The 15,930-nt window shown below is 34.9% G+C and overlaps 1 protein-coding gene across 2 annotated transcripts in view; it reads left to right on the forward strand.

The window, feature by feature from the left end:
• Positions 1-2,217: 2,217 nt before the first annotated feature.
• Positions 2,218-15,930, forward strand: part of LOC144979857 (uncharacterized) — a 34,288-nt gene continuing 20,575 nt past the window's right edge. Inside the window, exons 1-7 of one of the 2 annotated variants that reach the window (XM_078927076.1) lie at positions 2,218-2,394; positions 7,916-8,017; positions 9,088-9,194; positions 10,519-10,633; positions 11,293-11,366; positions 12,834-12,958; positions 15,666-15,719. In XM_078927076.1, the coding sequence (XP_078783202.1) occupies positions 7,950-8,017; positions 9,088-9,194; positions 10,519-10,633; positions 11,293-11,366; positions 12,834-12,958; positions 15,666-15,719 (543 nt within the window). In that variant the 5' untranslated portion in view covers positions 2,218-2,394; positions 7,916-7,949. The remainder of the gene's footprint in view (positions 2,395-7,915; positions 8,018-9,087; positions 9,195-10,518; positions 10,634-11,292; positions 11,367-12,833; positions 12,959-15,665; positions 15,720-15,930) is intronic. The other variant, XM_078927075.1, reaches the window with a different exon arrangement.

Below are 15,930 nucleotides of genomic sequence, written 5' to 3' on the forward strand. Positions count from 1 at the left end.
GAGAGAGAGGGAGAGAGAGAGAGAGAGAGAGAGAGAGAGAGAGAGAGAGAGAGAGAGAGGGCGCTTTATGCAAAACCATCTCCTCTACGACTATCTCGGCCAGGAGAAGGATTCGTGACCAATACAGATAGTTCGAAGTTGACGTCACTCGGGTCTTTGTTATTGTTTTTTGCCATCCGCGTTTATGAGTAATGCTCACTGAAAAGTATTAACCCGACTATAAACGTTCATGGATACACACAGTTTTGTGTGTTGGTCAGTTACTTCCGGATGGCAATGTTATGAGCTTCTTAGCCAAGCGCATACTATCTATATTCAGGTTTTCGTCCAACCAAGTCATCAATCATATGATTTGTTGTTGTCCAACGCTTGGATATTTCTTTTAAAATGTAAACACGCTGCTTTTTGTGTGAAAGTTTTAAACATACACATGTGTCAAACAGAACAAAATGGCCAATCGTGATGTCAGATATTTCGAAAGCTGTGAGCACTTTTCACTATGTGGGTCACTTTTAGCACATTGTGCAATGTGACCAATGACCTCGAGCACATGGAAAGTTAAAATAGATCGCTCCCATTATCTTGTTGACAAATACTCTTCAACAGCCGTAACGTCACTTCCTTCCTTATGACGCATGGTAACTTAGTAACACTGGCTCTAAACTATCGGAACAATGGCGGACGCCCGTATGAAATATTTCTCCGGCAAGTATAAAGCGTATCCAGAAGAAAAAAAAAAACACATACATTTGATCATGTTTTGACTTTTACACATTCTGATCACAAGACATATAAAAAGTTCTAGCCAGCATGAAAAATAAAAAGTAATGATTTTCTTTGTTTAGAACCAAGATGGTCGCCGTTGCCAGGCAGCGTGACATCAGACTATTGAATCGTATTAGGGAGCAAGAGGACACCGGTGTATGATAGTAATCTTTTAAAGTGTGTACGCCTAGTAGTCTGTGGACAAAGCTGAGAGAAAGAAAAAACAAGAACAAAAAACTATCGTCGAGGAAAGCCAATATATTTTGTTTTTTTTTCTTTTGTAATTTACTTTGTCTGGCACTATGCTATACAAATGGACGTCGATAAACATCTTCCAAGATTTCTATCGGTTATCACGAAGTATAGCTTTCGTAACTTTATATATATTATATAATCAAACAATCTAATAATTTCGGCTAAAAATAGACTCAAGGCCACAGCAAAGAATTTCCACTAACGTCTAAATAAACAGAGTTGCCAGGTTGAATTATTTTAATTCAAACCTTTAAAATTAATTTTGACATGTTTGGATCGTCATTTACATGCAATTACAATAATACGTTTTGGATAACAATATTTATTACTAGCCTATTACTCTGGTGATACCTTTTCTATATTTCTCTTGGCTATTAGGGTAAGCTAGAGAAAGTTTGGCTATGTAATCTTGTAGTATGACAGTCACTTTCGGATCGGAAGGTTCTGGGTTCGAGCCTCGCTCAGCGCATAGCTCAGTCCTTGAAAAAGGCTCTATACTCACCTTCTCTCATCTTACTCAGGTGTAAAGTGAGTATCTTGCCGTTAACAGCGTTGTCTTTTTTCGAAAAAAAAAGGCAATATCACCCCACATTCGTCATGGCACGTAATGTCAAGTGTTGCTGTTAGACAGGGACGTTTATGGATGTAGCTCTGTATAATAGCTCAAGTTTTTGTTTTTTTTAAAGACTTTTTTTTAGGAATGGTTTGGATTATTTATAAAGTATTATCTGGCATTCCTGCTAATAATAATATTATTTAATTTACTTCCTAATCATTTTTGGTACTTCCGAGAGACCAGATACTATTTTTAGAAAGCCCTGGGTACTTTTATTCTAAATAAAGTGCATTACGTAGTCATTAGTTTGAAGTTGGGAAAATGTGGCAATTTAATGCCAAATTGACATCCTGGCTTCCAGACAGTTTTATTTTTTAAAAAGCCAAAAATAAGAAGCCAGACCAAAAAAAAAAAAAAAAGAAAATATTTTATTCGTACTTTTTCTGTCCTTTATATATACACTTATTTCTAAGCAAAAGACTTAACCTTATGTGATGGAAAACATTCTGGGAAGGTGTCATGCCCTGAATAGTAGATACATATAATATATTCCATATATTCAAATTATTATTTCATCAACCTTGTAATATTTGACGAAATAAATAAAAATAACAAACTGGTAACACAAATACAAAAATCTTGGAGTGCTCTCCCTTCAACTTTTGTCGGGATAAACAAATCTTTTTGACAGTAAACAAGAATAAATGAATAAATGAATGGACAAGAACAGTAGTCGAACATTGCAAAATTCCATTTATTCTTTGACATTTTCCCAATTTTAAATCTACGCTTAAGGATTTAGCTTGTGGATAGGACAGGTATGGAATTTATTTCGAAATTTTTGTAAAACTATAATTAAAGAGATCTGAAAATGAAAAGGCCAAGGACACCTTACTTATTATACTCATACTCATATTGAATTGTCATATTTTCATTTAGTTATACCACTACGATATGAACATGCCTTTACTTTAGAGAGAAATATTTTTTTTGTTAAACCGGCCTCAATTTCGAAAACTTACATGTTTCTTTGTAACTTTTTGATTCTTCACAATTTTTGTTCACTAAAAAATAAAGCCTTTTTTTAGTTTTAGTTTTATCTCGTTCATTCGGCTCTCCTGTGTCCGTGTCATTCCTTGTATGTTGTTATGAGATGAGGTCAGTTCTGAAAGTAAGCTTTTCTGACATTCTTAAACGATTTTGATGACGCCACACGATGTATTTCGATGATATGAATTCTGAAGTTTGATAACCAATATCATTGTCTATTAGATTAATATGGATAGTCACAGTTGATGTCAACTTTATTTTTATGGATACATTTTAGCCATTTCATAAGATAATCATGTTTATATACAGTAAAGTCCCTATCAGATTATAACAAAATACACCAAGAGTTGAATTACCCTCCACTATATTTAATTACTAGTTACTAGTGTGGCAATAGACAATTAGCCTAGTAATTAGACTCGCCCTGACCTTTCCAAAACGAGGTCACCCAATCAGATTACGTCGTGTAATGTGTGTGTTCTGAAAAGGAAAAAGTAGTTACACACTAATTTGCATAATTTTTATTACATTTCTTTGAGATCTTTTATATGAAAATAATAATTATAACTTAATTTACATATTTGCTTGTTTTGGAATTTATTTTGGATTAGAAGTGAGAATGAAGAAAATACTAAGATGAAAAAGTGACAAATTGATTTCAAATATAATTTTTGAAATCCATCCAGAATTTTAAAGTTAGGGAGACCTTCCATAAGCTACTACATCCCAAGTCTTCTTCCGATGTTATAGAGGGGGTTTGGGAGGGGGAAAACTTTTTTTTTAAAAGTTCCCCCCCCCCTGCCAAACCCCCTTCTTGAAGTTCTAGTATAGGGGGTTTGGGAGGGGGGAGATTAAAAAAAAAAAAGTTTCCCCCCTCCCAAACCCCCTACTAGAACAAGAATACTTGGGATGTAGTAGCTTATGGAAGGTCTCCTTAAAGTTAGGACTGCTTTATGGAGAAAGCAGATGCGTCATTAGTTTTAAAAAAAAAACATTGAGCTTTTATATAGCGCAATATCCACTAAATGTGCTCAAAGCGCTTTACAAGGGGTCCCTGGTCAACAGCAACATTTAACATGTAGGACGGGACATGCCGCCTATTAGGCGATATTACAATTTTTCGGACAAAGACAAAGCTGTTAACGGCCAGGTACTCATTTTACACCTGAGTACGGTGAGAGGATGTGAGTAAAGAGTCTTTTCTAAGGACTCAACGAGGATCGAACCCAGGACCTTCCGATCTGAAAGCGAGTGTCATACCACTAGACCACATAGCCGCACAACATTTTAACATGTTTGAAAGGTAGGATTTTTAACATTTTTAATGGTTAACGGTAATTATTTACAATTTGAGTGGCCAATGTGGCACTTAACTGTAGCACAATCACTGAACATTTAAGTGTGTTAAGTTGAGCGCAGTGACTCTTATTGAGAGGTTTGCCTCAATAAAACATTCTACTACTCTCTCAAAACATTAATGCACTGATTTTCAAAGCCCAAGCACGTGTCAAATTATTTTACCTGTTAAGATATGACTGATGATATTTTTCATCAATAAATCCATTAGAAGTAGAAATTTTGTGACGTTTATTAGAATTGTCGCACTCTCTAGTGGCATTTTTAAGACGAATCACTACCACATTATCTCATTCGTCTGTAGTGTTTCTTTCATTTATCCTGTTTGGTTGATAAAGGGGAAACCCAAAATGTCCATATTACCTGTTTCTGTATATTAAATTGAAGCTTACATTCAATTTCACATTGTTATTTATTTATTTGAGCTTCGAGCAGCAACATTTACATTATGAATAAGGTAAGAAATTATGACTTGGATTAATACCTCTATCTATTTTTTATTTTTATTTTAAAAATCCAAATAAAAAAATTAAAAAACGAGACTACTCTTTTATAATCTTATATCATCATCATCATCATTGCCTTTTTCACCCTGGGTCAGGGTATAGGCCACAGACAAACAGTTTCCATCCTTCTCTATCCTGAGCCAACTTTTTTATCTCATTCCAGGTCTTACCACTTCTCTGTATATCAGCTTCTTTAATTCTTCTCCATGTTCCTCGTGGCCTTCCCCTTGATCTTCTGCCCTGAGGGTTCCAGTCCAATACTTTCTTTGTTATAGTTGAGTCATTCTTTCTAAGCGTGTGTCCAATCCATCTCCATCGTCTTCTTCCTATATCCTCTCCCACTGGTTTCTGTTGTGTTCTTTTCCATACTTCTTCATTTTTTATTCTATCCATCCATTTTATTCTGAGTAGCTTACGCATGCACCTGTTTACGAAAATCTGTACCCTCCTTATACATGCCTGTGATGCGTTCCAAGTTTCACATCCATACAGTAGGACAGACTTCACGTTTGAGTTGAAAAGTCTTAGCTTTAGTTGAAGGGAGATATCTTTAGTTCTCCAAACTCTGTTCAAAGATGTGAATGCAGCCTGTGCCTTTCCTATTTGTGCTTTCACCTCTGCTTCCGTGCCTCCATCCTTGTCAATTATACTTCCGAGATAGCAGAAAGTGTCTATATCTTCGAGTTCCTGATCTTTAACTTTGATCTGCTCCCTTTGACGCGTACCTATCCTCAAGACCTTTGACTTTGCAGGGTGAATTCTTAGACCAATTGATTCCGACAGGCTGTTTATAATTGTGGTTTTTTCTTGCATCTGGTCCTGGGTGTGGGACAAAAGAGCCAGATCATCTGCAAAATCCAGATCATCCAACTGTGTCCAGGGGGTCCACTGTATCCCATTTCTTCTCCCTTTGGAGGTTTCCTTCATTAGCCAATCAATGGCAAGGATGAACAGGAATGGAGAGAGCAAGCATCCCTGCTTGACACCAGTCTTAATTTCAAAGCTGTCAGTAAGCTGATCTTCATGTACAACCCTGCAACTTGATCCTTCATACATTTCCTTAATGAGGTTTACTATCTTTTCAGGGAGTCCATAATGTGCCAGAATTTTCCACAATGTTGCTCTGTCAATACTGTCGAAAGCCTTCTCGTAATCCAGAAAGTTGACAATAAGAGGAGAGTTCCATTCTATAGACTGTTCCACTATGACTCGCAGAGAGGCAATCTGGTCGGTGGTTGAACGGTTTTTTCGAAAACCTGCCTGTTCGTCCCGCAGTTTAGCATCTGTTGCATTCTTAATTCTCTCTAAAATAATACGGTTGAAAACCTTTCCTGGGATAGAAAGAAGAGTGATGCCTCGATAATTATTACAATTACTGAGGTCCCCTTTCTTTGGAAGCTTGATAAGATGTCCTTCCTTCCAATCCTTTGGGAATATCCCGTCATTCCAGATTCTCTCAAATAGTGGGTGCAGGGCCTCAGCATTTCTTTCCGCATCAACTTTTAGAGCCTCCGGTGGAATCTGGTCTGGTCCAGCAGCTTTCCCCCTTTTCATCTTGTTAATGGCACCCACAATCTCTGCTATCGATGGTGGATCACAGCTAATTGGTAGCTCATTCCTTGCAGGCAAAATTTCTGGCTGGTTGTCTGGTGGTGGTCTGTTCAGAAGGCAGTTGAAATGTTCCCTCCATCGTTCAGATTGAGCCTCTTTTCCAAAAATAGTTTTCCCATCTTTGTCTTTGACTGGTACCTCTGGTTTCCCATATTTTCCAGCAAGTGTCTTGGTAGTTTGATAAAGGATCCTCATGTGTCCTCCAGTCGCTGCTGCTTCTGCTTTCTCTGCAAGTCTGTTCATGAATGCTTCCTTGTCTTTCTTCACAGATCTTTTGACTTCCTTAGCTATGGCTCGATACTGCTCTTGTGCATCCAGTCTTGAAGCCCTTGTTCGGCTTGCATTCACTTGTTCCTTCCTTGTTCTCCTCTTTTCAATAAGGTCCAAGGTGGTTGGACTTATCCATTCTTTATGTTCTGATTTCTTTACCCCCAATACCTCGTGGCAAGTTGTTATGTAGACTTCCTTGATCTTTGCCCAATGTGACTCTACATCTATGTCCTCCTCGAGCTCAGTAAGAGGTTGGAATCTATTACTCAATTGTAGTTTGAATTCCTCATTCTTTTCCCCATCAAGTGCATTCAACTCGAATTTTCTTCTTGTATGTGATCTGGCCCCGTGTTTTCTGAGTCGGAGCTTAAGCTTTGCCAATAGCAGGTGGTGGTCTGATCCAACATCTGCCCCTCTCCGTACTGTCACATCTTCCAATGAACGTCTGAATCTACGAGAGATACAAAAATGATCAATCTGATTCTCTGTCATACCATCTGGTGAGACCCAAGTTGCTTTGTGGATCCTCTTATGGGGGAACACTGATCCTCCAATCACCAAACTGTTGAATGCACAGAAATTTGCAAATCTCTCACCATTATCATTCATTTCTCCCATGCCATGACGTCCCATGATACCTTCATAGCCTACGTTATCCTGTCCCACTTTTGCATTAGCATCTCCCATCAATATGTTGATGTCTTTCCTTGGCAACTTGTCAATGACTTGTTGTAGCAGACCATAAAATGTATCTTTGTCCTCATCTGTTGCATCATTTGTTGGGGTATAGATCTGTACAATGTTCATGCTGATCTTCTTACTCCGTGTTGTAGAGGACGCCATGATGATCCTTTCTCCGCATTGTTCCCATCCTCTCAGTGACTTCTGGGCAAACTTGCTTAGAATTATTCCTACTCCCTGTATATGAATCCCGTCCCCTCTCCCTGAATATAAAATCTTCTCCCCAGACTTGAGGTGTTTCTGTCCGGATTGTATCCAGTGGGTTTCGCTTACTCCAAGTATATGCAGCCTGTATCTTCTCATCTCAGTCACAACTTGAGAGCTTTTTCCTGCTTCATACATGGTGCGAACGTTCCACGACGCAATTCGAAGCTGCTTGTTTGGCGAAGACGTCATCGGGTCAGCAGAGTCCTTTCGGCTTTGTCTGTTGTCCTTCATAAATTCTGATATTCCAGAAACTCTTCGGTCGCCCAAGCTAAAAAAAGGATTTGGTTTGTCTGTCTGTGTTTCTGTAACGGTTAGAGTTTAACGGAAAGGGGTGTTAACCCTTTGCCAACCCCCAACCTGGAGGACCAGGTGACTCAAAGATGGAGGAATCACACACCATTAGTCGCCTTTTACGACACGCTGGCTTGGCGTTGGGCTATTCTTGACCCTCTCAGTTGAAGGACCCCGGACACCACACGGGGTATAATCTTATATTGACGGTCTTAAAAGTGATTGTTTGGTTCTTAATGCAATATTGCAGGGTTGTTTCTGAAATGTTTTTTATATTAATTTAATATCTTCTTTTATCTTTCCTTAGACAGTCTGATGTGGAGGAGTGTTTGTTGTAAAATATGGATTCTGTGAAGAAAGGAAATAATGTCAGCCCATTAGATTATCGAATATTTGGACCATATACTAGGTTGGTTTGTCTGTAAATATGGCTCACTCCAACAAACAGATGCACACAAATAGACATATTTCTCTCTAATACTAATATTTGAACACATTGTCACGTGTAATCTTAGATTTCAATAGATCAAATGAATCTTGAATATGAATGGTGGTTCATTTTTAAAAAATAAAAAATTGAGCTTTTATCTAGCGCAATATCCACTAAACGTGCTCAAAGCGCTTTACAAGGGGTCCCCGGCCAACAGCAACACTTAACTTGTAGGATGGGACATAACGCCTGTTAGGCGATATTATAATTTTTTTTCGGACAGAGACAATGCTGTTAATGGCCAGGTACTCATTTTACACCTGAGTAGGTGAGAGAATGTGAGTAAAGAGTCTTTTCCAAGGACTCAACTATGTGCCGAGCGAGGCTCGAACCCAGGAACTTCCGATCTGAAAGCGAGTGTCATACCACAAGACCACATAGCCGCACATTTACTGTTTCATTTGGTAGTGTGGTTGTGTTTTAATGTTTTGTTGCCTTAAGCATTAGACTAGGAGATTTATGGTAATGTGACAATGTATAAATAATATAGTGGACAGTGATATGTAGGGATGGTGACATATTTGATCCATATTCTCTTCATTTCCATTTAGAAATCTTTCATGCGCTCGTATGAGGGCCTTAATGTTGTTATGGTTTAATGAATTGAAACATATTTTGTTCCAAAATGATCATACAACAAAACTATTGACTGTTTATGGCATTCCTGTTATTAACTTCTCCGACTGGCTAAAGATTATTTGTTAGTTATCACAGTATCTCACATTCATATAAGTGATAACTATTAGAATCTCAGTATATAAATGCCATGACAACAGGGAATAGATTAAACACTTAAGTGTCAACTTAATGTGGACTATTTTGGCATACAATTTATTTTGCTGTTGTAATACCTTGATAAAATGTTAATGTTGGTTTTCTAGGACTCCATTACGAATAAGTTTTCTCAGCTTATTCCATTCTTTACCATGAATTTAAGTTGTTTTTTTTTGTTTGTTTAGAACTGAGAATAAATAACTTTCTTTCAACAGGGACCTTTACAATGTGTTCAGTCGTTATGCCCATGAAGACCGCATTAAAAAATCAAGCCTTCGCAAAGCATTCCATGACCTCAACCTTTATCCCTCCTACTCTCAGAGTAAGATGTTTATAAATCTCATGTTTTTATGATCATTTAGATAGATTTTAATGTTTATCTTCATAGCAATGAAGTATAATTTGTGAATAACCAAAATTTGCTGCCTGAAGCTTAAATCCATGTAAACGAATGTAAAGAAATGCAAAGCCTCCATAAATAACACAGGACAGACGTACGTGGATGTTTGGGGTTTCCCCTTTAACAAAACAACTAATAAAAGATGTGAGAAAGAAAAGTAAATGAATAAATTAATAAAGAAAAACACAAGATATTGTTGCGTTTACAACGTCCACAAGAAGACGTCAAGGCAATACAATGTGAAATTAAGAAATTAAAAAGCAGGCACCGGTGTAAGATAAAGAACTGAACCTGTGTGTATGATACAATACAATGTGCCATTTAAAAAATTTTGTATGAAAGTGTAAACAAAATGATAGGGTAGAACCTTTCTCAGCATATATCCAGTCCTTTGCGGATTATGTCGGCCTATGATAATGATTGACTGAAGCACACAGACATATTGAATAGCCATTTCCTTGAAAGAACACAGCAGAAACCAGTGGGAGGGAAATAGGAAGAAGATGATTGAGGTGGATTCGATACACGCTTAGAAAGAAAGACTCCACTATAAATAAAGAAAGTATTGGACTGGAACCCTCAGGACAGAAGATCAAGGGGAAGGCCATGGGAAACATAGAGAAGAATTAAAGAAGCTGGTATACAGAGAAGTGATAAGACATGGAATGAGATAAAAAAAAAAAAAGTTAGCTCAGGATAGAGGATGGAAACTTTGTGGCCTATATCTTGGCCCAGGGTTAAAAAGGCAATGATGATGATGATGATTATCTTGATAAACTAGAAATCCAAAACATTAACTAAAGCACCTTTTCATTATGTATTGATTATTCTTACAAATTAACCAGATAACAGTAATAATGATAATAATAATACTTGCAATATTAATGATGATGATGATGATGATGATAATTTTTATTTGTTTTTATTATTATTATCAGCATCATCATTACTATGATTAGTATTATGTTGATGATGATGATGATGATGATGATGATGATGATGATGATGATGATGATGATGATGATGATTATTAATATTGTTATTATTATTATTATTATTATTATTATTATTATTATTATTATTATTATTATATTATATTATTATATTATTATTATTATTATTATTATTATTATTATTATTATTATTATTATTATTATTATTATTATTATATTATTATTATTATTGTCATTATTATTTCATCATCATATTATTATTTGTTGAAACTCTTTCTCATTTCCCACTTAAGTCTTAGAGATGGTGCATTGTGCTGTGGAGTATGGCAGTCCTTGTGATGCAGATCATGTGACCTTTGGGGAGTTCTGTGTGCTGGTGGACGAACTGCAGCACCATTATGAGCAAGGGTAAGTTTGTGGCAGAGGGGAACTCATCAGTCATGGTGAGACAGTCAATCATCATCACAGGTTTTAAAAAGAATTCTGTCATTGTTATTATTATTATTATTATTATTATTATTATTATTATATTATTATTATTATTATTATTATATTAATTATTTTATTATTATTATTATTATTATTATTATTATTATTATTATTATTATTATTATAGGAATGACCATGCGACAGCATCTAACAATGCTGCATGAATCATAGAGTGCAATTTATTTTATTTTATTCACTGATAAGTGAGTGCATTTTGTGTTTACTCATTGATAACTTTTACGTTAAAATGGATGCCAGATTGCCAGCAATTGCAGACTTGCCAGTATATTTCCAAACTTTTAAATGGTGGCTCTGTTTTATATGTAAGACGAATGGTGAGTTTGACAGAGGGTGTTGTTTTCTTACTTTTAAACTCACTTGCCAGCTTCCCAAAATTACAATCTCTGTCGTTTCCATTTTCTGTGGCATCTTTATAGGTATTAATAGACATGAGCTATGTCTTCTTTTTTATATTTTTGTTTTTGTTTTGTAATGTTTTTTTTTTGTTTTGTTTTTTTAACTTTTAAAAAACTTAGTTTATTTTAATGTTCTTCAATTTTCAAATGCTCGTCCCTCAGGTCTCAGCCTCCTGTGCCTAAATCATTGATGAAGAAAAAAACTGGTAGGTCATCTGTCCGAAGATGTCGAAAAGGTTAGTGGATGTTGCTGTATCTTATGTGGGTTTGAGTGTATGGGTGTATGTGTGTAGGCCTGTTAGTGTGTATGCTAGTCTATATAGACTGAGTGATTGTTAAGCGCCATAGAGCACTTGTGAGTGGATTAATGGGCGCTATATAAGTATATTATATTATTATTATTATTAACCTTCCTACTTTGGGAGTATCTTTAAGTATGCTCTTGTAAGAAGTTTTGGAAGTTGTTCAAAGAAATTTACGAATTTAGTTTAAAGATATTTTGGAATTTTGTTATAATGGAATCTTTAGGAATTTTGTTATGGAATCTTTGGGAATTTTGTTATGGAATCTTTAGGAATTTTCTTATGGAATCTTTAGGAATTTTGTTATGGAATCTTTTGGAATTTTGTTATGGAATCTTTAGGAATTTTCTTATGGGAGCTTTGGGAATTTTGTTTAATGACGTTTTGGAATTTTGTCATGGGATCACTTGATAATTTGTACACAGGCGTTATGGAAATTTGTTTTTGAGTCATTTTGAATTTTGCTATTAAGGAACAAAATGTCAAAGGATCCGACTAAAGTTTTTATTTCCCTTTAACTATTCAAGCGTATGAAATGAGATTTTGGTTCCATTTTAGCATGCTGGGATAGGTGGGGGTTAGGAGTAAATGCCGTTCTCTGAAATAAATTGCACTAAATTGTATTGAATTGTGAAATACAAAAATCCTGTATTTATGTATTTTGTGTTTTGAGTTTGTTAATATTAGTCAAAAATTGGGTTATTGAATTGTACTCATGGATGACTGTTGACCTGTTTAAAATATTTGATCTATTGATTTTTCCACTGTGTAGTGCATTGATTTTACTATTTTGTTAAATTTAAAGATGTAACAATAATTGGGATATTAATTTGGTCCATGAAAAATAGCATGTACAGAATATACAACTTAATGGTTAATATTCTTTCAGTGCAGTAAGGCTATGGAGTCAAACTTTATCCCTTTTTGTTTAGCGTTAAAAGGACATTAATGATTGCTTTCTACCCTTTATATTGGATGCTTAGTGTATTAAATTTAAAACTCTCTTTTCAAATGATCATACTTGTGATTACAACAAAGATTTTTTTTTCTCTCACAGAAAGCTTAGTGTATTCAATTTAAAACTCTCTTTTTAAAACATTATATTTGGGGTTACAATAAGGATTATTTTTTTCACTCACAGGAAGCTTCGTTTATTAATTTTAAAACTCTCTTTTAAAAAAAAATTCTATTTGAGATGATAACAAAGAATTTTTGTTCTCTCACAGAAAGCTTAGTGTATTAATTTTAAAACTCTCTTTAAAAAAAAAAATATTTGAGATGATAACAAAAGAATTTTCGTTCTCTCACAGAAAGCTTAGTGTATTAATTTTAAAACTCCTTTTTTTAAAAAATGTATTTGAGATTATAACAAAGAATAATTTTTCTTCTTCTCCCTCACAGAGAGCGTTGCAAATTTTCAAGTCTTCCTGGGAGGTTCGTGTGGAGACCAAAGTAGTCCGTCTATGTGGCGACACGAGGCCGCCATTCCTTTTTTAAAGAAAGAGAATATCACCTTTTATAATCCTGTAAGTTTGTTCTAAAAGTGTAGAAGGGTTTTGCTATAATGAGCAATTTTTATAATCAAAATCATAATGGGTTACTTAGGTCAAAGGATCTATAAAAACCCTGCCATATGCAGATATAAATAGATTATAGTTTATACAAACAAAAGATCAAATTGATCTGGGTGGGGTCATTTGACCTTTCATGGTGGGTAGGAGGTCACTCGCTGTGTCTTCTATTTCCCTATATCTGTTTTCTGAGAAGCTTTCTGTCTTTGTCTTGGAATGAGATTACTTGGTTTTGTCCTGGCCATTGGCAGAGTCCTTGGCTGAGAGAGAAACAGTCCAATGTATAGTATTAGTTCTGGAGGTGATATTTTTTGTTGTTGTAAATCATACTTTGTTATGTATTGTTAATTTATTATTGTTTTGAATATATAATGTTTTGTAAACATTTAAATGTATTCCTCTAAGTGGGATCCTGTGTTTATGTGAGGATGAGACTTTTGGGTGATCCCAAACTAAGGACGCTGATAATGTGCTCTTGGAATCTACATCTGTTCCCTATTTGAAGAAATTCCCCTTGGTCTTACTTTTTCTTTGGTGCTTAAATTGTTATTCTAAAATTCTTTGACAATCCCATTTTCTTCCTTTTTACTGGCACTGATATGACCTAAATGTGTTACAAGCTCTGTAAATTTCTTTAAAAAAAGAAAAGAAACAAACATCAAATTGATTGATAGACACTTTTAGTTAGTGCTCATTATGATAGATACAAACAAACGATGAAGTTATGCTTTTTGAAATCATTTTTTCATGGACAAGTCAATACACTGAATTGGTTATTGAAGTAAATATCAATATGCTGAATAATTATGGTAGATACAAACAAACGATGAAGTTATGATTTTTGAAATCATTTTTTCATGGACAAGTCAATACACTGAATTGGTTATTGAAGTAAATACCAACATGCTGAATAATTGTGGTAGATACAAACAAACGATGAAGTTATGCTTTTTGAAATCATTTTTACATGGACAAGTCAATACACTGAATTGGTTATTGAAGTAAATACCAACATGCTGAATAATTGTGGTCAGTGATAAGTATTCTGAATGTCAACCTCTTGAAGACCTGAGCTGCACATTCCTCCCACCAAATCCAAGCATCAGTAACACACTGTATGGTTACCTGGAACAACTACAAAAGACGTCTAACTTCTACGTCATGGCACAAGACCGAAGGGCTAGAGCCCAGGTGGTCGCTGTTCGGATAAGTAAGTAAGTAAGTGATATGTATTCAACTAACTTCGCGGCGGTTGTGTGTGTTGAACCTGTGACCTCAAGTAGTCAGGAAGAGAGGGCTCTAATAATGACTAGGATTAGAGATGATCTTTTAGGGATCGTGGATAGCTCATACGGTAGCGTCACATCTCCCTGACCAGGTGGAGTTGTCGTATCTGTAAGGTCGCGGGTTCGAACCCCCATCGCTGCCGTGAAATTTTTATTCTCTATTGTCTTCTGGCACTTTCCTACTCACTTCATCTCTTGTTGATAAATATCCAACAAAATTAATATAACAGCTTCCCCCTTCCTTTCTGGATTCTTTGTAAATGAGTCCTATAGAGCCATAAGGCCCATAGAGCCAGAGTGTTTCCTGGTTTCTATAATGGGAAACAGTCAAAAGCAACATTTACTGCTCTCTTACTCTTATAGGGAGTGATAATATAATTGGTCAGTAAAACAATAGATAGGTAGATAACCATGCCTCTCGGACAATCGTCATAATGTAAACAATGGCAGTGATTGGTAGACACAGCAAACTACACATGTTTTACTATCAATGGTTTGTGCTTGTCACAAATTTCATGTTTTGATTGGTCAAAAATCTACTGGTTAATACCAGATTTCACCTGTTTATATTTAAAATGTAAGAGAATGCAATGATAGAAAATAACTGATTGTCCATTTTTGAATGTCTGTGTGTAGGAATGCTAGAGTCTCGAACCGTTCTTAGTATTTGGTGGTGTATTATCAAAATATCTATTTTTATTTATTTATTTATTTATTTATTTATTTTATTTTTTATTTATTTTTTCTTTTCTTCTTCTCTTCTTCTTCTATCTTCTTCTTCTTCTTTTCTTCTTCTTCTTCTTCTTCTTCTTATCTTCTTCTTCTTCTTCTTCTTTCTTTTCTCTTCTTCTTTCTTCTTCTATTCTCTTCTCTTCTATTATTATTATTATTATTATTATTATTATTATTATATTATTATTATTATTATTATTATTATTATTATTATTATTATTATTATTATTATTATTATTATTATTATTATTATTATTATTATTATTATTATTAATTATTATTATTATTATTAATATTATTATCTAAATGTTGCTGCTCGAAGCTCGAAGAAATAAATAATAATGTGAAATTGAATGTAAGCTTCAATTTAATTACAAAAACAGATCAAATGAACATTTCAGGTTTCCCCTTTATCAACAAAACAGGATGAATGAACACTTCAGATGAATGAGATAATGGTAGTGGCGTTGTTAACAAGATGTGTTTTTGTAATTAATTGAAGCTTACTTTCAATTTCACATTATTATTTATTATTATTATTATCATCATCATCATCCTCATCATCATTATCATCATCATCATCATCATCCTCATCATCATTATCATCATCATCATCATCATTATTATCATTCATTGTATTTCAGCAAGTCAACACTTGGAGACCAGAACTGATAGAGTTGGAGGACAGAGCGAAATGTGTAAGTATGGTTGTACTGATGGATGAGAATGGAATATTTGCCATAGTGTTAGGAGATGAATGGGGAAAGTGAGGGTAGGGGAGAAATGAGATGTGAGTAGAGAGGATGGGTGTTGGCAACATTGAAAAGTTGTGTGGCTACTTTTTAATTTTATGGATTTGATAATGTTTTAGGTTTCATGTAGGGGTTTACCACTTAACTGGAACTAAAA

Source organism: Berghia stephanieae, chromosome 9, assembly GCF_034508935.2.
Source record: "Berghia stephanieae isolate SIO BIC M18660-M18661 chromosome 9, UCSD_Bste_1.3, whole genome shotgun sequence".
NCBI classification, from domain to species: Eukaryota; Metazoa; Mollusca; class Gastropoda; order Nudibranchia; family Aeolidiidae; genus Berghia; species Berghia stephanieae.